The sequence below is a fragment of the Motacilla alba genome, chromosome 2 (assembly GCF_015832195.1).
Source record: "Motacilla alba alba isolate MOTALB_02 chromosome 2, Motacilla_alba_V1.0_pri, whole genome shotgun sequence".
Classification (NCBI taxonomy): domain Eukaryota; kingdom Metazoa; phylum Chordata; class Aves; order Passeriformes; family Motacillidae; genus Motacilla; species Motacilla alba.
In genome coordinates, this window is record NC_052017.1 from 33,642,964 (window position 1) to 33,670,757 (window position 27,794).

A 27,794-nucleotide genomic window follows, 5' to 3' on the forward strand; every position below is an offset into this window, starting at 1 on the left:
CAGACCAGGAGAGGTATTTTTTTTTCTATATAATTATTCTTTTTGTTTTTATCAGTATGGCAAAAGTTTTAAATGACCACAAAGAAGCCCCCTTTTCTTGATTACTACTACAGGTAGAGTATTGATAAAAATAACTTTTGGTTTCAGGATAAATCACTAAATTTATGAATCCATATGTGATATCTAAAAAAAAATATAAAAATATGGGATTCCAGGAATAAATTTTTTATTTTTGTGTTTATGTTCACTGGATTTTGTTTCTTCTCTTTTTTTTTTTTCCAGTGTTAATTATCAGAAGGAACAAAGTTATTTTAGTAATGAAAATAGTATTAGAAGCAGAGTGTGCATATTCTGGTTTTTAACAGATAAAAAGATTATTTCAGTTCTATACAGTGGTAATTTTCTTTTCTGAAACGAAAAAGGCGATGTTGACTTTTTACTCACCGAGAGCTAAATTTAGAAAGCAGCGTGCTTTAGTTTAGGACAGCAAATAATGTTATATGCTTCTCTTTTCTGAAGTAAAAGCAAGTTCAGGAAAAAAAAAAGGTAGTAACATCTGAGTTGGATTTGAAGACATGACTAATGTGAAAATTTGCAAAATGTTTCCTGTGAACTTTTTTCGAGAAAAAATTGCTTTTACTACTTTAAAGTTACTGGAAGAGTTTTCCTTGTTGTTTCTGAGATATTTAAAAGCGTGGGAGCAACAACCCCAGGAAGTCTCATTTCACTGACATTTTTAAAAGCTGCTTGATAGGAGATATCGTAGAACTCTTTATAAGGAATAGCCCTAAGATGTAGTAGGTGATTCTATTCTAGTGGATGTGTTGAGCTTCTGCTCTGCTTCTCTTTAATAAGTGTTGCCTTACAGAAGTAATGAGAATTTCATCTGGTTTCACTGTTGTTAATCTGTGTTTTTTAGAATATAGAAAAGTCTCCATCATCTTCAACATTAGTTTCTTCCATACTTCTTAATAAAAAGTGAAGAAGTAAATGGGTATCTGTGGAATAATCTATTCAGAATTTTTAAAATTAATGCTGTGTATTAATTTGCATACATGAAATGTATGCCTATATACATATATAATTGCCGCTTTGCTATTGAATTACTTCCACCTCTGATGTACTCTTTGCGTATCTAAACGTATTCTCCTTTTTTTTCTTTTTAAATTGAAAATTCCTTTAAAACCCCAGCTGTTAATACTTTTAAAATATGCTGATGAAATGTATTCTTTATAAAGGAAGAGTTCTAAACTTGGAGTTTGGAAATGTTGCCTATTGAAGCAATGAAAATCATGATTGATAACTTAATCTTTTCTTGGTTGTTGTGTGGTTTTTGTGTGTGGGTATTTGGTTTTTTCTTCTTCCTTTTGAAACAGTCTTTCCCACCTGATAATAATTGGGAAACAATTGATTCCCTTTCCATATCTTAATTCTTCCATGACAGCATTCCCAGTTACTGATAAACTGTTTAACACATAGCATTTCATAAGGTTTTGGTATATTTTTTTTCATCAGTGGAATACATCAGATATATTTCTTCTTTTCCTTTACCATTATGCTATTAATAATATCCATTGCTATACAGTAGTTGCTTTGGCTTTCTAGTGTAGTTGAATGTATTTCATGCCTGTTGGGATGTATGTGTTCATAGGGTAGGATCATAGGCTCATAGAATGGCCTGGGTTGGAAGGAATGTTAAAGAAGATGTAGTTTCAACCCTCCTGCCTGAGGGCAGGAACCCCTCTCACTAGACCTGGTTGCTCAGCTCCATCCAGCCTGACCTTAAACATTTCCAGAGATGGGGCATCCACAGCTTCTCTGAGCCACCCGTGCCAGTGGCTCGCCACTGTAGGGAACTGCACTCTAAGGAAAACTCTGAGAGCAGAGGGTTTTTGAAGTTAGCAGAAGACTGTGCTGACTTAGCTGAGTTATGTTTTCATGCAGATCTGCGTTTTTTCTTTCCAGACATAGTGTGTATGTATGAGAGAGTTAGCATTCAGTGAAATGCTGGTCTTTAGCATTGCAGAAGTTGTCGGAAAAAATTCAAGTGTCTATTGTGATCTTTTCAGTAGCATAAGAAGCTTTTTTCCCCCTCCTTTTTATTTTCTGATGAAGCAATTGGACTGTGGAAACAGAAGAGTTAACAGTGGCAGAACCTACACTAAGGAAATTTCATTATAAAATCAGGAATTAATATTTTTGTATTTTTAGTATAGAAGTGTGTATCTTTATAGAAAAAAAATACTGTAGCAAATAGTTTAACGTATAGTGAAAACTGTCTGGTATATTACTTTATATAGACCCTTTTATTGCCTTAGACCCATTTACTGCCTTAGGTAACAAGCTTAATAAAATTAATGCTAAATCTTTGACATGCTTGTTAAAATATTCCTGATTTGTAAACATTGTTAAGTATCTTTTCATTGCATTCTGAAGCAGAAATATGCATATTACAGTATGTTGTAAAGGCCAGACCATGATATCTTAACTGTGTGAATCAAATTCTTCTGTTTAATATTTTCTCTTTATTTTTAAATTTTTTTGAATTCTTTTTTTGTTGTGGTTTATTTAATTTTAGGTTGGTTGGAGTACAGCAAGAGATTATTACACGTTTCTTTGGTCACCTATGCCAGAAAATTATGTGGAAGGATCAACTGTTAACTGTGTGCTGACTTTTCAAGGTGAGTATAAGGCAGTGTCTATCTGTATTTTCCAGCCTACTCAACTTTTTAAGTACTTATCGGTTCATTTAGGTGCTGAGCATTGTATAACAGTCAGTTCTGGAGTTTAAAAAAGATAAATTGGAGGATAATTTTCAACTTTTCACTGTGGGAAGTTTGGTTTTATTTTAGATGTCAAGGAAAATTGTAAGGAAAAGTATGTGACTGAGTATGTTTTTTACATAGTAATGGCAGATATTCATGACTGATAGAGAAGCTCTGCTGGAAACCATTAAAATACAATAAGTGGCTTTGTTTAACCATCAGCAGGTTCTTTTTAATCTTGGCCTCTCTTAGTGCATTGTGTCTTTACATAGTCTTTAGTCTCTGGAGTTTAAACATTATCGATGTGAAGTGATTCTTGTCAAAGAATAAATAGTGTAGATGGTGGTTTCATGAAGGTTCAGAATAGTCATCGAGTCGCAAGGGATTTTTGGCTGCAAGGAGTTGATGGAAATATCTGAGGCTTTTAATAAAAGAATAAGGAACAAACCAGAAAATGTTACACCACTGTACAAGTCTGTAGTATAACTACATTTTCAACACTGTGTTCAAGTCATACCCTCTCTCTCCCCTTTGCAGTCTGAAAACAGGTCTAGTAAAGTGTAACAAAGGAGATCAGAATTAAGAAGTAGCTTCTCTGTAAAGGTTTGGAGTTACAAAGATGAGAGCCACACTTGTTAAATAGAAAAAGAGACAGTGGCTGTGGGTTATGACATGGGAAGTTTATGTCTGACATTAGGAAGAGCATTTTTACCATGAGGGAGTAGTGCAGCTCTTGAACAGGTATCCTGCTTTGGAAGGATGAGAATTCCATACAGTTGTTTAGGCACAGCCACAGTAATCTCAGGTGCTGACAGCAGCCTCTTGAGTGGGAAACCTGACAAAGTGACCTTCCAGACTTCCTTCTGCCAGGTTTTTCAGGCTGGGCAAGGAAAGTAATGGGAAGTGACGTCTCTAAAATCAGCTACCCATGGCATGAGTGAATTAACCATTCTATATATCAAAAAAAATAGGAACCATTGATGTAAGCTACCAAGTGACAAGTTCAAAATGGAGGTAGATACGACTTTTATGACATAGTCAACATGCGGAACTTGTTGCCACAGGAGACGACAAATGTCAAAAATCTACACACAGTGAAAATTTCATATGAAAAGAGCACCTCCACTAAATAAATGCTTTTCTGTGTACAAACAGAATTTTGTGTACAATCTTATCTTCTTTTTTACTTCCCAGTCTTGGCCTTAGTCTTTGTTTGTGTGTGTGTTCATTGCTTAAAACATATTAAAAAATTAAATAATTGAAGTCCTGAAATGATGACTGTATTAGCTTGTTGTCATATTAAACCTGCAAATAGCTTTTATGAGTTGAGTTCTTTCTCTTGCCAGGTCTTTTTTTTATACTGGTGCTTTCAATGATGGTCATATCCACATGGTCTGATAACTATTTTATAACCTTGAAGCCGATTGAAAAGTGTGTGTGCCCTGTAGAAACTGGAAGGAAATCATTAGAGTTTATTTTACAGTTACCAAAGTTCACTGAATGAATGAAATTGGGTTGGACTGAAACAAAAATTCATCTAGAAGAGTAGAACTGTTCTGTTCAGTAGAACTGCCATTATCAGTCCTTTGTATGAAGAAATTTTACCACACATAAAGAGACCAAGTATCTTTATCCCATCTGTTAAGTTCCATCTTGACAGATCTCCACTTTTACAGGGCTGCCAGATTGAATCTCCATTCAAGCAGTCTCCCGGTTGTGTTTGGCAAGATATTTTAATGTTGCTGAGATGAGATCAGTAGAGCTTACAGGAGCTTAATTATCTGAGCTAAATAGTAAATGTTGTGCAGCATATTAAATGTGGTATTTTTTTTAATGATCAAGTAAGTATGCTAGAAGAAAAGAATGAGAAATGTGTTCCTCCAGTACATGTTAGAACAAGAAAAAAAAAAAAAAAACTTTCAGTAGTTTTAAAATCAGGTTGTCTGAACTAATATTAAAATGTGCTGAAGCAGCAACGTCGATTGTTCTGCATTTATTTCTGCATAGTTTCATCTTACTTAAGCACTGAATCAGGTAAATTGAACTACAGTGCTATGTAGGAAAGTGCAGCCAGGCCCAAAAGCATGAATGTTTTGAGATTCAGATACTATTCCACGAGCGACTGTTGGTAAAGTATAAGGCTAATGGAAATATGAAGTTCTTGATGCAAGTGCTGTCTGTACAGCAAATGTAATGTTTTACTATTTCTAGGAAAGGTAAGAGTACTGGGAAAGGACTTCCAGGAATCTGGAATAAAAGTTGGTGAAAAGTTAATGATAAAGTTAGAAAGGGAGAAGGTTGAAATGTGGTGAAGTAAGAGCTGAAATGGGTGACATCACCTACTGGACTGAACACTGGGTGAGGGTTTATTGTGTTAGTTTCATCCTCAGGCTGGCTGCAGTATCGGAAAATGAGTATTCTGAATAAAAGTGGCTGGTTTTCTTGCCATTAAATTGGGTAAAGTGTGGGTCTTGAATATACTAATAAAGGTAAAAATGTCAGTAGTTCTTGAAATGGTTGTTTAACATTGATAAATCTTTGTGAATCCGGGTCGTGCAAGAGGCTTGAAACTTTAGTGGGTAATGGTTCAGTTGTATAGTAGAAATTCTTCTCAAATAATTTGCTTGCACCATGTCCCATTACATAGCTTCAAGAAAGAGGATTTATTACCTCGTAAAATCTAGAAGAATTTTTTTCAATTTTAGAAAATAAGCTCTTTTTTAAACTCCAAGCTCTTCCCTTTCAGCTGGTGTCATCTATTCTGAGCATTTCTGTGCTTTGGCATTAAAAAATAAAATAAAATTTAAAAAAAAAGGATTTTTATCCCACAAACCCCTGCCCCCCCCAAAACAACAACAAAACCCTGTGTATAAGTGGTACCCACTGAAGTTGGAGATGTCTTGTCATTGCATATTATTTTGTCTTTTTCTGTTGTATTTGCTTGTGTATGTACTTCAAGGCCAAAAAATCAGTTCCTCTGTGTTCTGTGACTGTACAGCAGTCACACAATAATGTGGTCATGATGCAATTTCATGGCGTCTGATTGCCAATGATTCTGTTTCATAAATGTATATGCAGCAGCTATTACCTGATGTATGTGAGGTGATGTGTACATACAGCGGCTATTGCCTAACACTGTTTAATCTTTGTCTTAAATGCTAGTAGAAATTGCTGGGGGATCAAGGTTACTAAATAGGACGACTTTTTGTTTCTGCTGTTTTGATGGTATATTTATGTCATACCAAGGCAATGAGCATAAAATCTGTAAGTCAAACATGATGTGGTAATCTGTCTGCAGATGGAGACTTGTAAGCTTGTGTAGAATACTTCTTCAAATATGAATTTATTTTGATAGGATATTACCTACCAAATGATGATGGAGAATTTTATCAGTTTTGTTACGTGACTTACAAAGGAGAAATCCGTGGAGCAAGCACACCTTTCCAGTTTCGTACCTCTTCTCCTGTTGAAGAATTGCTCACTATGGAAGATGAAGGAAACTCTGATATGTTAGTGGTGACCACGAAAGCTGGACTTCTTGAGGTTTGATACAAAAACTCTTAGAATGCTATTTTTTTGTACTATATACACACAATCACAGATACTGAAGAAAAAAAAACTAGTAGGAAAAGACCTGCATGTATCTGTGTAATGTATATATTTCTGGCTTGTTCTGTTGTATTTGGTTGAAGTTCAGAACATTTGCAGGTTGAACAAATCAAGATATAAAAATATATAGCATTAAGCATGGACAGAGAAACATAAGAGTAGATACTGCCCTTCTCTCACATCTGAAGTCACCAACTAACTGGAGGGGGGAAGATACCCTTTGTGTGAAATGGTGCTTCTTGTAAGGAAAAAGAGTTACGGAATCAGTATACTTTTATTTTTGCCCAAGTTAAGAGCCCTGGAGACTGAACTGAATAAGTGCAGGTGCCTAAGTATATTAGAGTAGTTCTTATATTATTTAAAGCAGTTTTCTATGCATTGTATTCTTTGCTAGAGAGTGTGATTGGTCTTGTGTTTGTATATCCAGAGTCAAGGTGTTTTACAATTGCTTGTTGCTGTTTGTAGGCTGAACCCTATTTAAACCCAAACAAGCAAAAAAGAAACCCAAATTAACTTTTGTTTGAGTTGCTTCTTGGGAAATTGTTCAGTGCAGTTCCCTTACTTTGTCTTCAGACATTTTATCCTGTTAGGTGCATCGAGGCACACACATGAATGTATTTGATTTATGGCTTTCAAAATTTAGGGGTAAGAGATTTGCACAGAGATACATCTGGAATATTTTTGTTTTTCAGGTATGTACTCGTAGTACTAAAATTAAATGAATTCTCAAGTGGTTTTTATGATCGTTGTTTATAGAACTGTAGAATGGTTTGGGTTGGAAGGAACCATGTAATGTCATATACTCCAACCCACTGAAGGGAGTAGGGACATCTCCAACTCGATCAGGTTGCCCACAGCCCCATCCAGCCTGACCTTCAACTTTTCCAAGGGTGTTGCATCTACCACCTCTCTGGGCAACCGTTTCTAGTGTTTCACTACCCTCATCATAAAAGTTTCTTCCTTATATCTCATCTGAATTTATCCTCTTTTAGTTTAAAACCTTCACCCCTTGTTCTGTTGCTACGGGCCTTACTAAATAGTTTGCCTGTCTTTTTTATAAGCTGCCTTTAGGTGAAAGGGCACCGGGCTTACTTTCCATGTTCCAGGGCTTACTTTTCAGTGTTGGTGAGGTGTGGGGTGTATGTGCATATTCATTTTTCTCAAGAAATTTCTCAAATACTGCTGTAGAGAGAATATATGTCTCTACAGTCAGCTGTCATTTTTTCACCAAGCTGCCATCATCAGAATTAGCTCTTCCACAGTTGCTGTCACTTGGGAACAGTAAAGGCACTTTTCATTTAAAGAAGGAAAAATTGAGGATAAATCAGGACACTGCAAAGTATGCTATCTAATGGTAGTCTGGTACTATGCAGTAAAAGCAATTAAACTTCAGAAATTTGAGAATAAGGAGAAAACTGTAAAACCTAAATTGGGAACACAGAGTTTGTGTTTTTGCTCAAACACTGGAGTAATTAGTTATCCACTTGTTTGATTAGAATGAAGGGGAGAAAAATTACCAAACCAAAACACTTTTTTTTTTTTAACAGTTTAAGATTGAAAAAATAATAAAAGAAAAAGAAGAGCTGTTAAAGGTAACTTCTGTTCTGGAAAAGGAAACGACACAACTCAGAGATCAAGTTGAACAACTGGAAAAAGAACTTAACCATGAAAAGCAGAGATGTGAACAACTGCAAGCAGAGCAAAAGGTTAGTTGTTTAACTGATTAAAGCTGACTCATAATGTCTGTATTACTGCTTTTTCAAGAACCAGTCAAACTGTGAAAATCAGCTATCAAAACCCCTCAGCAGTTAGATAGACATTTACACTGGAATAGGGCAGTTCCTATTAACCTCCTGCCACTATTCCTTTTATGTCGTAAAATGGCTAAAATATTTAAGGCTTTTGGTACCAGGCTTGGTAAGATAATCGATGACAACTGTTACCAGATGTTTGATATTTAACTGTGGAATTCATAGTGGAATGTAGTTGATAATTTAGAATTTGCTTACATTAAATTAAAATGGAGGAAAGCTTTTAAAAAACCCTCTCCTTAGGGAATAGCTGCATAGAACACAGGCTATTGAAAATGGTAAACATTTTTGGTATGAAAAGCAAAGATCAACCGAGAATGCTTCTGCCAAGGTGTGTAAAGAGTGAAAAGTAGCTGGTACCTGACTTCTCTTAAAAGGTTTTTCACAATTCAAAAGGGAAAGAAGCATAAACCTAAAAATCTGCTCAAAGTGTTAATCAATAGTAAAAATGTAAATGTAGACTAAACCAAAGCCAGCTTAATTTGAAATTCTGCATGTGGTAAGAAGGAAATCTAATACTATAAAAAGGGCACCTAAAAGTTGGACCTAATCTATTTTTAAGCTGCTGCTTTTTTAAAAAAAACAACTTTTAGGAGAAGATTAAAAACATGTGGGAGGGAGGTGGTGACATGGACAAATTTGAAGTAATGAAACCTACATATTTAGCTGTGGACAGCAGTTAATAGACTATTTCTAGGTACTAGTGTGTACATGTCAACAGTCCTGTGTCATGCACCTTTAATAGGAATTTTTTGAGAGAACTTGAAAATGTTAGTGCTTTGTAGTATACTTTTGAACAGTGAATGAAATGGGCTGGAGTGTTGGCTAAGGAAAAAAGAAAGGATAAGATGTTGTTTAGAATAAAGTTTTTTTCTGTTAAAAAATATTTTAATTTCTCATGCATGGGAGAACTAGGTCAAATCAATGAGAGAAGGATGTAAATTCACATATAAATTCATTGATTTACAGATCATAAGTTTGGTAGATAAATCTGAGTGAGCTACATAGGTACTGTTCATTGTCCCTTGAGGCTCTTAAACAAATGTTTGAAAACAACTGTCAGTTCCACTCCATGTTAGCTTTTCAATTCCATTTTAGTACAATTTCTGAAATGGGATCTGACTGCTGTCACACAAGGATACAGTTAGACTGCATAGGAACAAAAATGTCTCAATGCTTTCTCACATTTTGCAGTGAACTTCACTAATCCAGAATAGTTTTGCCACCAAGATACCAAAATTTAGCAAATAGTACCTAATTTCAGGGATTGGGTTTGTGTTTTTTTACTGTCTCTTTTTTTTTATCTACTCTTGTTGTTCTGCTTTGGCCTTGTATTTTCATGAAGAGAGGATGCAGTGTGACAAGCTTCTCACTTGAATTTAGCTACAAGTAGATATCTGACCTGAGACTGATGTAGCTCTTTGCCTGGCTAAAATACTATGGCAGTTTTCTAATTTAGGGAATTTTTTTTTTGTCTCTAAGAATTTGATGCTTTCTTATTTTGCATTTTTTTTCCTATTGTCTGTTTTTCACATTTTTAAAAAAAGAAATATATCTGCTGAGTTGAAAAAGTTTTAATTTATTTATGTATATAAGCAGAATATAAATTGAGTGTTATTTCTGAAATTTAAGTGAGCATCTCCTAAATCAGATGCAATAAGTTAATGTTTTAAACATTGGAAATTTTAATAAGCAATGCTTTATATGTGGCTCTCCAGTCTTAAAGATTACTTACTATCCTTGCCCCCCAGCCCAGTACACGAAATACAGCAGTAGATCCAAGGGTTGTGTAATGTATGTTTGCTGGGAACACATACAGTGCATTAGTGGATTGATTTAAAGATTCCTGAGAAACAGTGATGCAGGCGCTCAGCTGGATTTCAGTACCTAGGTTTTATTTTTCTTGTGACTTGTTTAAAAAATAAAGCATCAACCAAACCCAACAATCCAAAGAAAACAACCCCACAAAACACCCCCATTCCAACTAACCACTAACGCAGGTCTTACAAAACAGCTCCTGAACACAGCACCCAGATAATCTAGTGCGCTTTGTGTGATGTGAATAGTTGTTGTTGGCAATAAACCTAAGCAATGTGTCAATTTGGATGTTTTTATATTAGACTACAGGGGGTAATCTTAAAAGTGATAAGTAATCAAAATGTATTTGTGTTTTCTGTAACAGCAGAATCTTCACAGGTGCTTAGTGTGGGCCAGGTTGCTTTGGCTTGGCTTGTATTTTTTTTGCCTTTCAGTAGTTGTTTTAACTAAGTATTATGGGAACTTTTTATTTTCTTCTTTTGTTTCTAGTTCTCTTTTTTTCATATGAATGTGAATTTTTAGTTGTGCTCTACAAACTTTTAATACATAAATAGCTAAGAAGTGGGACAGATGAATTTAGAATCTGTATTTTTAAAAATCTCTAACTTAGGCAAAGATTTAACTTTTTTGGAATTCTACTTAAAAAATCTTCCAATACTCTTTAGAGCATATTAGACTAATGAACAACAATTAATAAAACAAAATAGGCCATATAAGAAAATATAATTATTTTATATACTGGATGTCATTACCTTTGTAGTTTAAGGCAGATACAGTTGATAGAAATGTATTTCTGTTAAAAGTAAAGGTAAGTTACATTGAACCCGTGTGCAATCTCTTAGCAGTGGTTGTTTGTTTGTTTGTTTGTTTTTGCAAGTACTTCCATCAAGAAATACACAGTATATTTCTGCTTGTGCAAAAAGCTCTAAAAATTCTACAGTAGTACAAAGCACTGTGTTTAAAAAGCAGTGATTTTATCTGTCAAGGAAGTGGATGTGTCTGTACAGGCACATGTATTTGATCCTAATTGAGTGCAGAGCTGTTTATGTTGCCAATGTATTGACAACTAAAATTTGCTTATTACATTTTTGTTGTGATAAGGGAGCCCTGGAGTTATGAACTCCTAGATGCATAATACTTGCTAATCTGCCCAATTTCTGAAAATCATTCTTAGTTTCTTCAGAGGAAATTATATGGGTATCTTACCTCATGTGTTTTGTCTTTTGATCAAATCTATTATTCAGCTATGTTATATTTTTGTGATTGAATTGAACTGAATGTGGAAGGTGTGGTTAGGGGTTGTAGTACATAAGTTGCTTTACTTTGGTGCAGCATAACAAATGGAAGATGGGAAAGCTCCAAGTTCCTAATTTTAAAATGTTCCCTTAAAAACAGTTATATTAAAATCTCCTTTTTATTCATATTTATTCATATGCCTTTAGACTACTTTCTTCTTTTTGGTGTTTGATTTTGATTTTTATCAGTACTTCTCTTTGATTTTTATCAGTACTTTATTTTCAGAAATAGCTCAGAGGTAGTTTGGATTATTGAGAAATGCTTCTGTAGAAGCATTGCTTTCTTAAAATACACAGGATAGTTGTAGACATTACAATGCCACAGCTCATCCCAATTAGTGCTTCCCTCCTACTCCTGATTAAATGACCTCTCTTCAGACCTAGTTACTCCTACAAAATTTTGGGCAGTGGAGCTGGTGTCTTCTCTGTCTGCTTTTTGCTGAGTTGGGGTATTTTGTAAGTGGTTGGGGAAAATATTTGGAAGAGATAAGCTAAAAGTAGATCAATCTTTGAAGATTATGGCTTTTAAGAATCTATTCAGGTGTAATAAAATCAGTGCTCCATCAAGCTCGACTGTTGGGCTCTATGCATGTTTTCAGGTATTGAAAAGATTCCCATTCTTTGAGTTTTACGAATAGGAGGGTTCCTGTGTTTGTGGCACTTGAAATTAATGGCTACAGCAGAATACAGACTTTGGTTTGCTAAGGTGCCCTTGCTGTTCAGAAGATAAAGAGTTTTGTGTTTCCTTCTTAAAAGGTAGCCATGTCATTTCCTAACAAAGGTGGGAGGAATAAACACCTTCAAGACATAAAGTCATAATGTGCTATTAGAGTTCCTGAAACAGATCTTCTTGTAACACGTTATTGCACTCCTGTCCCTAAAGGCTTTTGCTTTTTTAGTTTTGGTTAATTTTTTTAGTGCTTTATCACATTCATAAAAAAAAAATTGTATTCAATACATGAATGATTCTGCAGACACTGTTTTTACTTGTTGTTGCCACTGTCACAGAAAAAAAGTTATTTGCAAGACACACAGCTTGGCCTTAGTCAGTGTTAGCACTCACAGGGAACATGCTGTCCAGCCCCACTTTTGTAGTGTGTACTTATGGTTTATTACCACTTAGTTGTGTTCATTACCCCACCCTGCCAAAGTTTGAGATGCTGTGAGATGAGGGACAAATTCAGTGTCTGTTTCTTTTAGGTTGATCTTTTTCCTCTTATCCAAGGCCTGCTTAATGCAGTTTGTAGTTGTTCTGACAGAATCAGTTTAGAGACTGTATAAGTGGCCTTTCCTTTTTCCTGACCCCAAGCATGAAAATTTCCTACCCCTCTCGTTTAGCCTTTTGAAAAGGGCTTGCATAGGCTTGCTATATTTTCAGTTAGAGGAAAGCATACTATTCCTTTGCAGCAGTTTTCATGTCAGTTAAACAACCTTACTTTTTTTTTTCCCCAGATGACATTAAAATAGTTCTTACCGAGTGTGAAGATTTAACTTAATCTGTTATTACTCTGTGTGGGAATTCAGAGTAAATGTGAAATTACTGGAAATGTTTCAGAAATGTCACGTCTTTTTCTTACAACCTTCTGTTAGTGTTTCAGAGTTACTTTGCTTCTACTAGGGTGATGTTCCCTGGTAGCAAGCTTTTATTTAGCATCATGCTATATATACAGCATACAACTCTAGCAGTATAACACTGTTTGAAAAATGATGTAGTTACACACTATAATTATTTTGCTTAAGAAGATGACACATTATACATAATTACAGAACTGTTTCAGGGTGCTTTTAATATTTCAACTTTTTCTTTGGTTTACTTTCATAAACTGGTACTTAGGCTGCTTTTATCTGTATGTATTTTGCTTTTTAAAAATTGAAGGAAACAAACTTTAAAAAAAATGGACCAAAAGCTTAGTATGTTTTTATTTAGAAAATGACAATATAAATATTTCCAATCTTTATCTTAGACATTATGAATATAAAATGAGTATAGCTTTGTACATAATAAGAATACTTTTTGATCTTTGTGTTCCCAGTTTTGTGTATGTTTAAACCATGTGTAAGGTCTGTGGCAGCAGTGCACTTACCTACTGTTTTAAGATTCAGTCTTACTGTGCTGAAGAAGAAAAGCATGTAGTAGTCATTGTGTGTCTTTCATTGGTCATTCCTTTGATACTCTGCAACCATTCAATTTTGTAAACACTGGTTTTGTACTTTTGTAGAGAGAAGAGCTTGCAAAAGATGCTTTTGCAGTCATTGGTCTCCCTCTAGTGGGAAGAGGGCACCTCTAAACTGATTTCTTTAATGTGACTGGTGACAAGTCTTATTCCTCTGGCAGCAGTTTCTATGTTTAGCTTGAGTCAGAAGCAAATGATTCGAAGACTGCCTGTTCATCCTTTGATGTTGTGAACGTTTGAATAGTGTTTCTGTTATGATGCTGGCATAAATTGACGCAGAAGCGAATTTACTGACTTGATAAACTTGTTCTTTCATGCTTTTTGTAAATTTAGTTTACAATTTAACTTTTAAAAAGTGGGCTTATTCATCTCTCTGATAGGGAATTTTAATAAGGCATCAATGTAAATTCACATTCTGCTGGCAGGCTCTACCTGCACAGTAGCTTTATTTATTAGAGAATTTTATTCAAATATCAGGGATTCATTTAAGCTGGCTTTTGATGCCATTTTATTAGGAGAGTTTCTCTGCTTAAATAGTGAAAGATCACTGTTGTGCAGTGTGATAATGTCAGCAGTATGAGTAAGCAGTGCAAGTGTCCAGTTCAGCCTGAGTGCATAGAAGTAAGTGAATCAATTATTTTTTCAGTGTTTCCTTAGACCAGGCTCTGTTCATACTGTTCATGTGTACTGCATGTGTGAAAATCTGAAGGTCAGGAAGATACATTGTTTTAGGGGAAAAAGCCTCCGAAAATAAAGTAAAAGCAAACTATCCAAAAGGCAAACTGCCCCCCAGCCCAAAAACCAAACCTCCCCTCAGTTTCATTTAATTTTAGACACAAATTTAACATACTGAATTTTCTCAGGTTGGTACCAGCAATTACAGCACCCTTGGGTACTATAAACATCATATGAAGAGAAAACCCTGTTTCATGGTTTTTTGACTCTTCTGTGTATGAGTATTTCTTAAACTGGGCAATTGAAAATTATTTCACTGGAAAATTAAATAGTAACTTGATATTCTACAATTCAAATTATGTATTCATGGAAATGACTTTGCAAAATCAATAGCTTATAGTGAAATTATAGCATGTTTTAAGAAATTAGCATTCTGACATGTAAATACATGCTGCAAAATCATAGTGTGTGTAAATGCTTCAGCTGCCTCCTGCAAAAACTTGCATGTTTGTAATCTTCATGACAGTAGTTGAGTGACTGATATAACTTATATGAACTCTTACAGACTTAGACCTTAGTTTTCTAGTTTTGATCCCTTTTACAATGTTTGTTAAAGTACTGATTAAAGTACTAACACTGTGACATCTTAGATTTTCACAATAGACTGACTGCAGTGTTTTTTAGAGCAGTATTTCTATTACAAGTCATAGTCACAAGGATAAAAGCTTAATGTCAGTGACTTTATTTGGAGGTTGGTTTGCTCTTTTACTTTACTGAATGCTTAAATTGTTTTTAGAAAAAAAATTACAGCTTGAGGTTTCCTTTCAGAACTTCCGTGTTGTGTGTTATGGGCAGACTTGGATTTTGCACTGGCTGCAGTGGTGCTATGTTGTGTTCATCATTTATACTCAGAGTTCCTTAAACAGAGTGTGATGTCAGACAAGTGTTTCACATGATTCTATTGGAGCTGCTGTGATGTCAGTGGGATAAAGAAAAGGCTCCTGCAGATAATTGATTTAAGCCCCCTAAATTCTCTGTAGGATATCAGGTATAATGGTTCCTCTGACATTAAATTGTATCCAGATAAATCAATCCAGCTGAAAGGTGGTGCTGCTTTCTTTTTTTTTTTTTTTTGTGTTTGTTTGCTTTTTAAAAAATAATTTTGGTTTTAATTATATTGCCTTGTGTTTTGTGATTTAATCTCTTCAGTGTGGGCTGCACAGCTCATTTTTAACTTCTCACCCTTCTTCATTACAGTGTATGCATTCTCTGTAAGGTGAAAAAAAGGGCTGCAGAAACTAGCCATTAATCAAAGGTGAATGTTTTAGGTGTGGGATGATTTTGAAAAGGTTGGTATGGAGTTCTGCATGTTATGGAAGGGGAAGATGAAACATAGAAAGCCATGCTGACCATTGCCATGCTGCAAGGTGTCATGTCTGGAAATTGTCTTGGATTGTATTTTTCAAGTATTTTATTCTGTCTACTGGATCTCTCTCTACTTTCAGTATGTTTGAAAAATGTGTTGTATGTGCTAATCATAGGAAGGGATGTCTGTACCATTCCATTAACCAGACTGTGCTCAGCAGTGTCTTACTGCTGTTGTAAAAATCCACTAGAAGTAAGAAATAAGTAGGGAAAGAATGCTGTTCTTCATTGTGGAATGTAGGGATTTTTGCCATGATTTTCTCTTATAAAAATGAGAATTTAGAAACATTATAGCTATTTCATTCTCAAATTAAATATTATTAGTCCTTTTGCAGTGGAAATTTATTTATTAAATGGATTTTAAACCTGTTTCAAGGATGACCCCAGACATGATCTTTGCATATCCTTTAGGTAGAGCTTATAATAGCTTTATGAAGACAGTGTAACATGGAATTAGTATAAAATTATTTTTAAAACAATCAGTCTTAAGTCTTCTGCCATTTTGGAACAGCAGTAAAGATTTTGGAACCCCTGTATTTCTTCTTGTTCCCTATCTGATGGTACATCAAGTTTTCAAAGTGGAATTTTGATTCTAGGGAAATTTACCTTACAACTCATTGAATTTTTTTTGTTTCATTTTACTAATGAAACTCCTAGTAGTTACAGGAATTTTTGTTTTGATGACTTCTTTTGCTGCAGTAAAGCTGATTTAAGTAATTTCTGGTTGCTTACTCTTGACCCTTGTGGTGCAGTTTGCTTCCCACTTCCACCCTTATGGCTGTTGCAACTCTAGGGAATGAGATGGGGGAGCTGCATTTGTAACTGGATTAAAAATAACATTAAAATTATTGAGTGTTTTTAAACCAGTTCATTAAAATGATTCATGCTCTTGCTGTGCTTTTTTTATTCCTCTGTTAAGAAGGTGGAAGAAAATACATAATATTGGTAGATGTACCGGATAAGATAAATGAATTAAAGCAATGATTACAGAAAGTAATTATCTCTTTTTGTGAGAGGTGTTGTACATTTATTTGATGTGTTTATTATATTCTTCCCCTTTAGACTCATTCTAAACACAGTTGACTTTACCTGTAAAATAGTCTAAGAGCACTCATTTTAAATTTTACAGGCTCTGAAACCACTGTAACCAGTGTATGGGACTAGGGATTGCTGCATCTAAATTGAATTACTAAGAATTCTGTAAAATAACAAGTCGTCTCTAAAAAATTAATCCTTTTTTTTTTTCTTTAAAAACTGTAGGCTTTAGTTGTATCTAAACAAGTTTATTAGGTGAGAATCTGTTAAGTATGGAACTTTTACATTTTAGTACCATGTCCCTTTAGAATAACTAGCAAAGCAGCATCAATTGTAATGCTGTTTGTGGAGAGAATTTTTTTCAGGCTATTAATTCCTTTTAATATATGTTACCTTTGGCAGCCTGTTTGAACTGTTTGTACAGTTTGTAGGTATAATGTATCAGATTAAATTCTTTTCAAGGCACTTGGGTTACAACTGTTACAGTTATACCAAAGTGGTGTTTAGAGAAAACACAGATATGCATTGAAATAGATTTTTTACTATACTGGGCTTTCAAAACAGGGGCAAGTAATTAGTCTCCACTGCACTAGGGAAGGACAAGCAATTATAGAGTGTGTTGTTGCTGCTGGTTATATAGCAAGTTTTACTTGGAATACTGACTTTAATTAAAATATCCTGCCCTTGTTACACCAAGTATTTGTATTTTTGGTTGCAAGAAACTGATAGCTCTTAAAAAATAAAGACCTTATGAAAGTTGTGGGTTATCTTCTCCAAGGCTCTTTTTCAAAAAAAGATGGCACATTCATGATCCCTTGAAATTCTTTTTTGTATTAAGACATAAGAAAGCCATTCAGAGTTCAATTAGTGGTAATATATTAGCCCTTTTCTTTTATGTGGCATATATAACAAAAATAAAAATCTGCATGCTGGTTTAGTGTGTAGCAAGTGAGTGAGTCATCAGATATATTTGCCACTCCTCAATTCAGTACTGCCTACCCGTCAACCCCCTCCCCCAAAAAAAATCATAATGCTCAAACTTCTGTTTAGTTGCTTGTAAAAGTGGGGCTTAATTATACTTGCGAACAGCGTATCTTGACAATTAATGACTAAAACCAGTCCTCATTATATTTTATTGTACTTAAAACATTGTTTGTTAGGTTGGAATTTGGTCAGTAGGGGTTCTTCGTAAAGTCTAGCTGATGTGTTTCTCTTGATGTAACAGTACAGTCTTGTTATTTCAGGGCATTGAGCTTTGTTTAAAAATGAATAGATGAAGTAGTGCTTTAATCTTCCAAATCTAGAGTAGAAAGACAACTTGTACCTTAGTGGCTACACAAACACTTCTAAGTCATGCTGTAGTTAGGTATGTTGGTCAGTCTGTCTTGACCTTGTTTACGCTTTTATTCACATCACTGAATAAATAATTGATAATAAGCTGAGCTTTATCATACTTTAATATCAGAAAAAGGTGGTATATTATCTCTATATGTGTGATTTACTTTAGTGTAATTATTTATTTTTTCAGCAAAATAGTATTATTAAAAATAATAGGCTTATTAGGCTAATTTAAGGCTATTTAATTTTTAGGCTTATTTAAGATAACTTGACTTTAAATGGCTGTTTTGCTGTGGTGGAGATGGCATTCAGCTGTCCATTGCCTTAGAACAATATGGACATTACTGTAATTAGATAACGATTGCAGTACTTAGCAGTGGTTTCCCATCTTTATTTGTCAGTTTTCTGACAAAAGAATCTGTTTTGGGTATTGTCATTATCCTCTGTCTCAGCTTCCATAAATCCCACAATGGTTGCATGAGCTTCCTTGAGCTATGTGAGATGTTTTATGTGTTCTAGCTAGGAGAATGTCATGTAGGAACCAGCTCTGAATCAGAATTTTGTGTTGTTTTGTTTCTCCTTTTGCTTGCAGTTGTCTTTACTGTGGTTTGCTACTGTGGTGTAACTGTCTAGAAAAATGCAAAGTCTTCTTCTTCTTAAGTAAAAGCAAGTGTAAAGAGAAATAAAAGTTCTTTGTTTTCTAAGCTAGACAGTCAGTGGTTTGTTTGCCTAAAGGAAATAGGCAAAAGATAGGAAATAATGTGTTTATTCTGTACTCTGAAGTATTTGGTAGGCTCTGAGTAACTGAATGCTTGTGCCCAAACAAACTCCTTATTGACCCCTTATTAATATATGAACTGTGCATAGCAGTACTCAGTATATATTTATTTATGTATACTTGAAATGGCTAATTATACATTTTAAGGAAGAGAAGACTATCGAATGGCTGTATTTTGGCATTAATTCAAATAGCATGTTTTAATTCTGAAGAATCACATCCTTAAATGGCATCTATTTGCATTCTTTTTAAAAAGGAAAGTATTAAAGCGTCAGAAGATTTTAAAAGGGAAAATAATGACTTGAAGAAGAAGCATGATGAGGCTGCTTCAAGAGTTCTCCAGCTTGAAGAAGATATCATGACTGTTACTCAGAAAGCCATTGCAAAAGAAACTGAGTTAGACAGGTACTTAATCTTTTGTTCCTTACCTTCCCTATTTTACTTTTTTTTCCTCCAAAGGTGTTTTTTTAAACTAACAATATTTATGTTATTTATATATATATATAGTATATGTAATATATATAGTATATGTAATTATATAGCTATATGCATGGATTTTCTGTATTAATAGTTCTGTACCATTAATTCTTCAATGTTTTAGTCTGAAGGACAAACTGAAGAAAGTGATGCTTGAGAAGGAGCAACTTGAATGTGTGTTAAAGACAGAAAAGGATGAAAAAGAACTTTATAAGGTAACTTTATTACATGTACCTGTATACATGGAATGAAGTGGTTTGAAATAAAGGTAATAATGTTTTATGGAGAAGTATAATAAATTGAATTTGTTAAGGAAAAAAGGAAATGGGTAACTTCTGTGAACGTATCTTTAAGATTGTTATAGATGTTCTCATATAAAAATGAATGAGGAAAACAGCATCCGAATTCAAACATGTTATAAAAAGGTCTGTAAGAAGGAGAATGAATCACTAATTTATTAAAGCTCAGACCCAGTAACAAAAAATAATAGATTCTAGTGAGAAAATTCTTCAGCTATACAGTGCATCACCCAGTAACTGATCATCTTTAACAGGCTTTTTCATAACTAAAATACTTCTTAGTCATTTAAATTCTCTCTCCAGACTTTGTTTTCTAAATCCCTCTTCTTGAGCCTTGTGTATAACACTGAGAAGCTTTAGTAGATTCTCTATTGCATCGGTTTTTACTAGTATGGCTGATTTCTTTTGCTGGTATTGAGAGACACCCACAGAATATAGAATAAAATACACTACCACCCTCCCTCTCCCCAAAGCAGAAAAAACTTTGTATGCTAAAATAATGAAATCCGTAGGTTGTGTGAAGCAGATCAAGTGTATTGAAAAGATTATTTCTGTTCCTAGCTGATACAATCTCAAAGCATCTTTGACAAGCATGGAATCCCTTTGTAAATAACACAGATCTTCTGGTCTGAGTGGAAAACACTTGAGTGTAGGAACTATTTTACATTATTGTAGGCAGAGTTGTTAGAAGTAGTTTGCTGTCATTGAAAATTGATGTTCCTGATGGAGACCTGTTTGCTTAGATGACTGTGGGCAGTTACTACTAGAAGTTTAATTTCTCTTTAGTTTTCTTCAAGTCATTTCTTTTTTGCTTGTCCTTAGTTGTCCACCATTTGTGAAGAGAGGAATGAGTCCTGAATAACTTAATGTGAAATGGAGAGAAATTAGGGCTTTAAGTTCTAGCTGTAGATTGGAGCTGTTGTTAGGTGACCATGCTGAAATAATTCTAGCCAGGAAGTTTGGGCTAGAGGGCAGCGATAATATCAAATATTTAATTTTTCTCTTTACCAGTTCTAATCTGCCTCAAGTTAGAATAGAATAGAATTTAGTGAGCACATAAATAGACAGGTGAACAGTAGTTCTAACATGGAAGAAGTTTGACATGTTTTAGCATCATTGCAGATACACTTGAAGAATACAGAAATAGAAAACACCAAACTAGTAAAAGAAATCCAGATGTTTAAGAATTTGGATGCAAACAAAGAAAACATGATATCGTATTATAAAGAGGAGGTTGGCAGATTACAGCTATTAATAGCTGAAAAAGAAAATATGAAGAAAGCTATTTTGCACTCCTCATCAGACAAGGTAAGCAGTACTAAATATAATTGGCCTGATTTGAATAAACATCTGTAATGTTGTGTGCTTGACAAAAGAAAGGAAGAAGTTGAAGAAATTACTAGGGTATAGTCTAAGAGGCATGAGGATTATGATGTTCCCTGTAGATGCAGAAAACGTTGAAAAGACTAACATCTGTTCTAGTTTTGTACCTTCTGAGCTTGTTGAGGTCTCCCATGATGAACTGAAATTAACTGTGCGTGGAAAGGTAATTTTTGAGTTCAGTGAAAGTGGTGTACTCCTGCATTGCTTTTAGCTTCATGAAAAATGAAACGAGGTTGAGGAAGAAGTTTGTAATGTAGCTGTGTTGAGACTGTAGAGGGTGATGGAGAAGGAGAGACATGGAATGATTGCTGAAGGACTTGTTAGGTGAATGTTCTGTCGAGCTACAGTGCTGACTGAGAACTCTGCAGTGACAGTTGGGTTTTGAAGGAAGAGGTGCCTTAGTGTGCCCTGTGGCAGCACTCTGATTAGCAAGCAGTGTGGTGTAACAGGAGAGTGAAATTGCTGAGGAACTCGTATTTATGCCATCCACGGTCCACGTGGGGTTACTTCAGACTTCTAGTTGGGTGCTGTGGATGCCTATACTGGGTTTGTGTAGGTTTTGGTAGCTGAGTGGCTTCTGTGAGAAGCTGCCAGAAGCTTCCCCTAAGAGCCAATACCAGCCAATGCCTGACAGAGCCAATGGACCCGTCACTGGCCAAGGCTGAGCCTGCGGGTGATGATGGCAGCACCTCTGGGATAACAGATTAAAGAAGGCTATGGGAAGGGGGAAAACTGTGTGAGAGAAATTGCAACTGAAGAGAAGAGTGAAAACATGAGGGACAGAACTCTGCGGACATCAGGGTCAGTGAAGGGGGGCAAAAGGTTCCAGGTGTTGGAGCAGCCCATGGTGAAGACCCTGGTGAGACAGGCTGCCTCCTGCATCCTGTGAAGGACCCCATGCTGGAGAAGGTGGATGTGCCTGAAGAAAGCTGTGACTCTGCACTGGAGCAGGTTTGCTGGCAGGACCTGTGACCCCACAGGGGACCTGTGCTGGAGCTGTCTGTTCCTGGAGGACTGCATCCCATGGATGGGATCCTACACTGGAACAGTTCATGCAGAACTGCTGCCTGTGGGAAGGATATGTGTTGGAGAAGTTTATAGAGGCGTGTCTCCCATGGGAGGGACCTTACACTAGAGCAAAGGAAGAGAGTGAGGAGTCCTCCTCCTGAGGAGGAAGCAGCAGCAAAGATGACATGTGATGAACTGATGGCAGCATCCATTCCCCATCCTGGCTGTGCTGCTGGAAGAGAGGAGATAAAGAATTTGGGAGTGTATTTGAACTTGAAAAGAGGAGTTGGGGTCTGGGTGTGTTAAGATTTGGTTTTATTTCTCATTATCCTATTCTGATTTGACTGGTAATAAATTAGATTAATTCTCCCCTCAAGTTGAGTCTGGTTTTGCCCATGACAGTAATTGCTAAGTGATCTCTCCCTGTCCTCATCACAGCCCACAAGCCTTTTGTTATATTCTCTCCCTTATCCAACTGAGGAGGGGAATTGTGGAGTGGCTTTGGTGGGCACCTGGCATCCAGCCAGGCTAAACCCACAATAAAATAACCATTAGGTGTTTTTTTCCTGACGTACATCATGCTCCATTTCATCCAAAAGGAATGCAGTTTCTGTGCCCTGAGATTGTTCTCTGATCTACAGTGTGATAGGCAATAATGAAATTTACAAATATGCTCTTGATCCAAATTAGAGAGTTAGTTTAGACACAGCCTTTGAGGCCAGCATGGAAAAGTCAGATTATGCAGACATCTTTCTGATGTATCTTGCCAATCTTCTCTCAGCAAAGCAACTTGGATCTCAAAAGACTAGAAATTGTTTTAAAGTAGTATGAGTTATGAATATAATATTGAAGTGGAAAAGTAGTGCTGTTGAGAATGGACATAGAATTAAAAAAGGGCATACCGTCTAGCTTTAAGTAACATCATATTTTAGTCTCTTTCTTGCTTTTTTGTTTCTGAATGTGTTAAATTACTACTGTGTTTTATTTTGAAGGGAGTGGATATATGTCAGTACTGAAGCAACCAAACATTTATGTCATTTATTAATCTTAAATTGCTTTTGGTGTTTCTGGTGGGATCATTAATAGTTTTATCTCACACTGTGAAACTGCAGATATTTACTGAAATATGTTACCAATGTATCATGTGCTGTAAAAATAGCTAGGAGACAGGACTTCAGGGCATTTACTTGTCTATCCATCTTCGTAAATGATTACAAAATGTATTAGTATTCCTCTGGACTTACATGATATTAAAAAAAATTAACAAATAATGAACTAGAGATAGTTGAATTTATGTCTGGACTCAAGAATAAGATGATTAGGCCATCAGGGAGCCTAGAGGCGGTGACTACTTTATATAGTGGCTTCTTTTTTTAAAAAAAGAAAAAAATTAAAATTATATTTTGTAATCGTGGCCTTCTTGGAGGAATGAGAGGCTGGTAGTTCAGCTTGGTCAGTTGGCTCTTGGGTTGCCCTGTGTGCTTAGTGCTACATGCTGCAGCTTGCTCTTCATTGCTATTTGTTCTGTCTTCCCTCTGGAAAGCTTGTTGTGCAAGATCTTGGGAAATGGAGCTGTGAGAAAAACATCCCAAAGCTGCTTTACAGTGTTGTACATCAACCAATTATAGGCACTGTAAAACATCTTGCTCTGTTGATACTTTCAGTGTGTTTCTGTGGGATGAACTTTGCTTTTGGTGCTGGAGTCCTACAGTAATAAGAGCAGAGATGTGGAAAACAGACTTTCTTTGGTCATACATTTAAAACTGAAGCTGAAATTCCAACAAAAATCCAGAATTGAAACTTCTGTTTCATAGTGAAACTATTTCACTATGAAAAAAGATTGCCTTTATTTCACAGTGAAATAAATTTGCACATCATTGCTGGCAGAGAAGACAAGTGGGGAAAGTAGTACTTGTGTACTGATTTCTTGATTTAGTAGTTTTGCTAAAGCCACCAGGAAAACGTTGCTTTTTCTTTCAGATGTTTCTAATCCCTATTATATACCATCTGTATTTAAGCTATACCAACCTTTATTCAAGCTTTGAATTCTAAAATGATGAATTCTCTTCCATCTCTTTTCTTTCCTAGGATGAGGCAAGTATTTTGAAAGAGCAGCTTCGGAAAGCTGAAGATCAGATTCAGGCTAGCAAACAAGAAGCTGTTCTCATGTCAAAAGAGCTGAGTGATGCAGTAAATGTGCGGGACAAGACGATGGCAGATCTTCACAGTGCACGGCTGGAAAATGAAAAATTCAAAAAGCAGCTTGCTGAAGCTTTAGCTGAACTCATAAAAATCACAACTTTGAAAAACGAGCAGGTAAATTTTTAGTATTGAAGTGTAATTTATAAATACTGGGAATTTATAAATACTGGGAATAAAGTAGGTTTCTGGATGATTAGTGCAAATAGTTATCAGATTTGCTTTCAGCATTCAATATACTACCTTAAATCAAGTACATGTTAACTGATTTGGAAGTTTGGTAAGAAAGGAGGTTTCTGCTCATACTCACATCTACTTCTCTCCACATTATTTTCACAAAATAATGCAGTATCTATGTTATTTTTAATCCTCTCCCTGTCTTAATTCTGTCAAGTGAGCCACAGTAGCATTAAATATTCATTCAAAAAAGAAAATGTATTGGTAGAAACTTGGGTTGTTTTATAATGTTCTTTTGTCATCGATAGATTCTGTCTGAATTCTTGTAAGTTCTTCCAATATTTGTAATCAAAGTTAATTTGCTTTAACTACTTATAAATATAAAAAATATTAATGTAATGGAAACTGTCTTGACCTTAAAGTCTCGGATAAAAGTATAGTGAGGTAATAAATGTTTCATCATTTTGATTAAAGTTAGCTTTATCAAGGATCTTCAGTGATTATAACTGTATTGCATTTATATTTGCTACTAGGATTACTGTAATGGTGTAACTGTAACTGAAGAAAATATATTGAGCTGAACACAATTAAAATAGTACTGTAATACTACAACACTCAAAAGAGCTATTATATTTAAAATGTCAAAGAATTGCATGGTTTTTTCCCTTAGAGTTTCAGTTGTATACAATGTGTTTTGAAATGTATCATGAAAGAATTAGCAGGTCATCTGAATGCCTCAAGTTACCAGAAAGTATCTGAGCATGGCCTGTGTCTGGTTGCTGTATGTGGTTTGTGTAGCTTGTGTATCAGTGTGGTGACTCAATGGAGCCACTCCCAGATGAAACCTAGTGAGTGTGAGGGAATAGCTGTGGACTGTGCACTTTTGCTATGTGGCTATACTTGTGTGTAGGATAGCTGGAGCACCCCCTGAAAGGTGTTCAGACTTTTCCTACACATTCAGACTTTAGATACACGTTAATGAACCCATAAAATAAGAATCTTCTTTACCTGCCTGTAATATTATACCAGTGCGTGTTTACATCTCTCAGTGTGTCCTGCTTGGAATGAAGTTCAGCTCATATTATGCCTCTCTCTGTGCTCCACTGCTTGTGCTATTCCTTTCTTTCCCGCAAAGAAAACAAGAGCTTCAGTACTTACATGGAGCATTATGCTTTTTTAATTGAAAAAAGACTTTTTAGGAAATAGTGGTATTTGAACAAAAGGGAGAACAGTTTCTGTTTTTTTTTTTAAGGAAGCTTCAAACGCAGTGGAACAGGAACTGCGCAGAGAAGTTGAAGATCTGAAGCTTCGTCTACAAATGGCTGCTGACCATTACAAAGAGAAATTCAAAGAATGTCAAAAACTTCAAAAACAAGTAAACAAGTTTACAGAACAGGCAGTAAGTGGAATGGGATAAATTGCACTTGCTTTTTCCTCACAGTTCAAAACCAATTACATTTCCTTCTGTGAAAAATAATGCTTTAAAAAAGGATTAAAATGTGTGGTAAACAATGACTCTTTAGTATTTTCTTTCACAAACTGGCTTGTGAAAATACTTCTATGATTCTCTTTAGGTAGTTGTCCAAACCAAGCGTAGAATTTATAGTAGCTGGTGTAGAAGCCTAGTAGAGTTTGGATGAACCTATAAGCATTACATTGTTCAAGGAAGGACTGAAGCTGGGAAAATCCATAATTACTACCTCTATCCAGTACCACCACAAAAAAGCCCAACAAAGAACCCCAAGCCCAAAAGTGGCGAAATGGAGAACTTGAAGTAGGGTTTAAAAGCCAAGTGGGGAAGAAGTCTACACAACACAGTATGGAGCTGTATTCCATATGTATTTTTTAATCTTACCACTCTTCCAAGATCTGTTTCATAAATAAAGGAATCTTTTGAATTATTATATAAGTCTTAGGCCACCTAGTAACTGAACCTGTCAGCCAATTTCAGATTTGAAGGCAGACTTCTTCAAAATTTTGTAAAAATTAGAGTTGGAGAAGAGTTCAAACAGGGAAAAGGCCTGATGGCAAGATGTGAAAATATGAATTCTTAAGAAAACCAGACTTAAGTATTTCTCTTATCCACAGAACATTGCATAAAACACTCATCTTCTCATCCAGAAGGTCAGTGGTGAATGAGGTGTCATATCAGAACAGCTAGCTTTTCCTTAAAAATCTTCCTTATCTTTGGCAATGTTGTACATCTTACAGCAAACACTTCATTGCTTTCGCTCCAGAAGTCCAGCAGACATTTCTGAAACAGACTCAATTTTTCTAATGGAGTATTAGAAAATTATGCATTAAGTTTAAGTATTAGATTATTATTCATTATGTTAATGAATTAAAGTGTAGCTGATCCTCTAGAAAATGAGATTTTTCTAATAATTTGCTTAGAAATTACTCTTTCTAGGAAAAAAGACCTTCATCAAGTAAGATGATAAAAATCATAGTCTGAAGTAATTTCAGTCTTAGTAGAATTAAATGTTTTGGTATTTTTATTATTACCTACTCTTTAAATGAACGGTTCTGTCTAATTTTGGAACAAATGATACATTTTGCAAGATGCGTTATTTTGTGCTTTGGCTTTCATTTAATCAAGTACCAAAACAAAGTTTCTTTTCACAAAGAAAACTGCAGGGCATCGACAGAAACTGACAGATGCATCTAACATTGAGACAGCTACTGCCATCCTTACTGACAAAAAGTTGTCTGCGTCTCCAGGTATCAACAGCTTAAGTGTTGTCTGCCTTTATAAGCCTGAAAGTGTTGTCTATGGGAAGTAGTCACTAATAGTATTTGTAGTATAAAGTAGGTGGACTTGTTCTGTTTAATTAAAGCATTAATTAGACATGTGAAGATTGAGCTGAGTATTTTGTCTCTTACCAAGTGGTAACAATCATAAATAAATTCATGAATCAGTTTAGTTGCTATTTTTTAATGTCAGTAGAACTGAAATCTTGAATTTCTTCTTCATGGTTAACAGAGATGGTTTTGCCAAACTAAGAAACAGTTTATTAAAAAAAATCTTACTCAGATTTTCAGTATGAATGTAGTACCACAGTAATTTTGCAGTCATGTTATTATGACTATCCACTATATCATTCAGCTGTAAAATCAATCTGCTGAAAAGTTCTGATTATGTGATAGCAAGGTGAAGTCTACTGACTATTTTAATGAATTATAGGCGTAGTAATTTATTAGAAAATGTTTATAATTATTATGAACTATCAAGTTATTGCAAAAATAATATTCTAAAACTTCAATATGTAATAGGTCAAAACTAAAGAAGAAATCCTTCACTATGAGGCTGGTGAGGCATTGGAACAGGCTTCCCAAAGGAGTTATGAATGCCCCATCCCTTGGGGTGTTTAAGGCCAGGTTGGATGGGGTTCTGAGCAGCCTGTGTAGTGGGTGTTCCTGGTGTTCCATGGAACATGGTGTTCCTGGTGTTCCTTGCCCATGACAGGGGGATTGGAGCTAGAGGATCTTTAAGGTCCCTTCCAGCCCAAACCATTCTGTGATTTTATC

The 27,794-nt window shown here is 35.3% G+C and overlaps 1 protein-coding gene across 4 annotated transcripts in view; it reads left to right on the forward strand.

Annotated features, from left to right (window-relative positions):
- The window catches only part of TAX1BP1 (Tax1 binding protein 1), a 56,330-nt gene that overhangs the window by 13,979 nt on the left and 14,557 nt on the right, over window positions 1-27,794 (forward strand). The window contains exons 3-11 of one of the 4 annotated variants that reach the window (XM_038129255.1): window positions 2,579-2,681; window positions 6,121-6,308; window positions 7,922-8,080; window positions 18,980-19,128; window positions 19,325-19,415; window positions 20,622-20,807; window positions 23,979-24,206; window positions 25,519-25,665; window positions 26,894-26,987. In XM_038129255.1, coding sequence (XP_037985183.1) covers window positions 2,579-2,681; window positions 6,121-6,308; window positions 7,922-8,080; window positions 18,980-19,128; window positions 19,325-19,415; window positions 20,622-20,807; window positions 23,979-24,206; window positions 25,519-25,665; window positions 26,894-26,987 — 1,345 coding nt within the window. The remainder of the gene's footprint in view (window positions 1-2,578; window positions 2,682-6,120; window positions 6,309-7,921; window positions 8,081-18,979; window positions 19,129-19,324; window positions 19,416-20,621; window positions 20,808-23,978; window positions 24,207-25,518; window positions 25,666-26,893; window positions 26,988-27,794) is intronic. The other 3 variants (XM_038129257.1, XM_038129256.1, XM_038129258.1) reach the window with 3 other exon arrangements.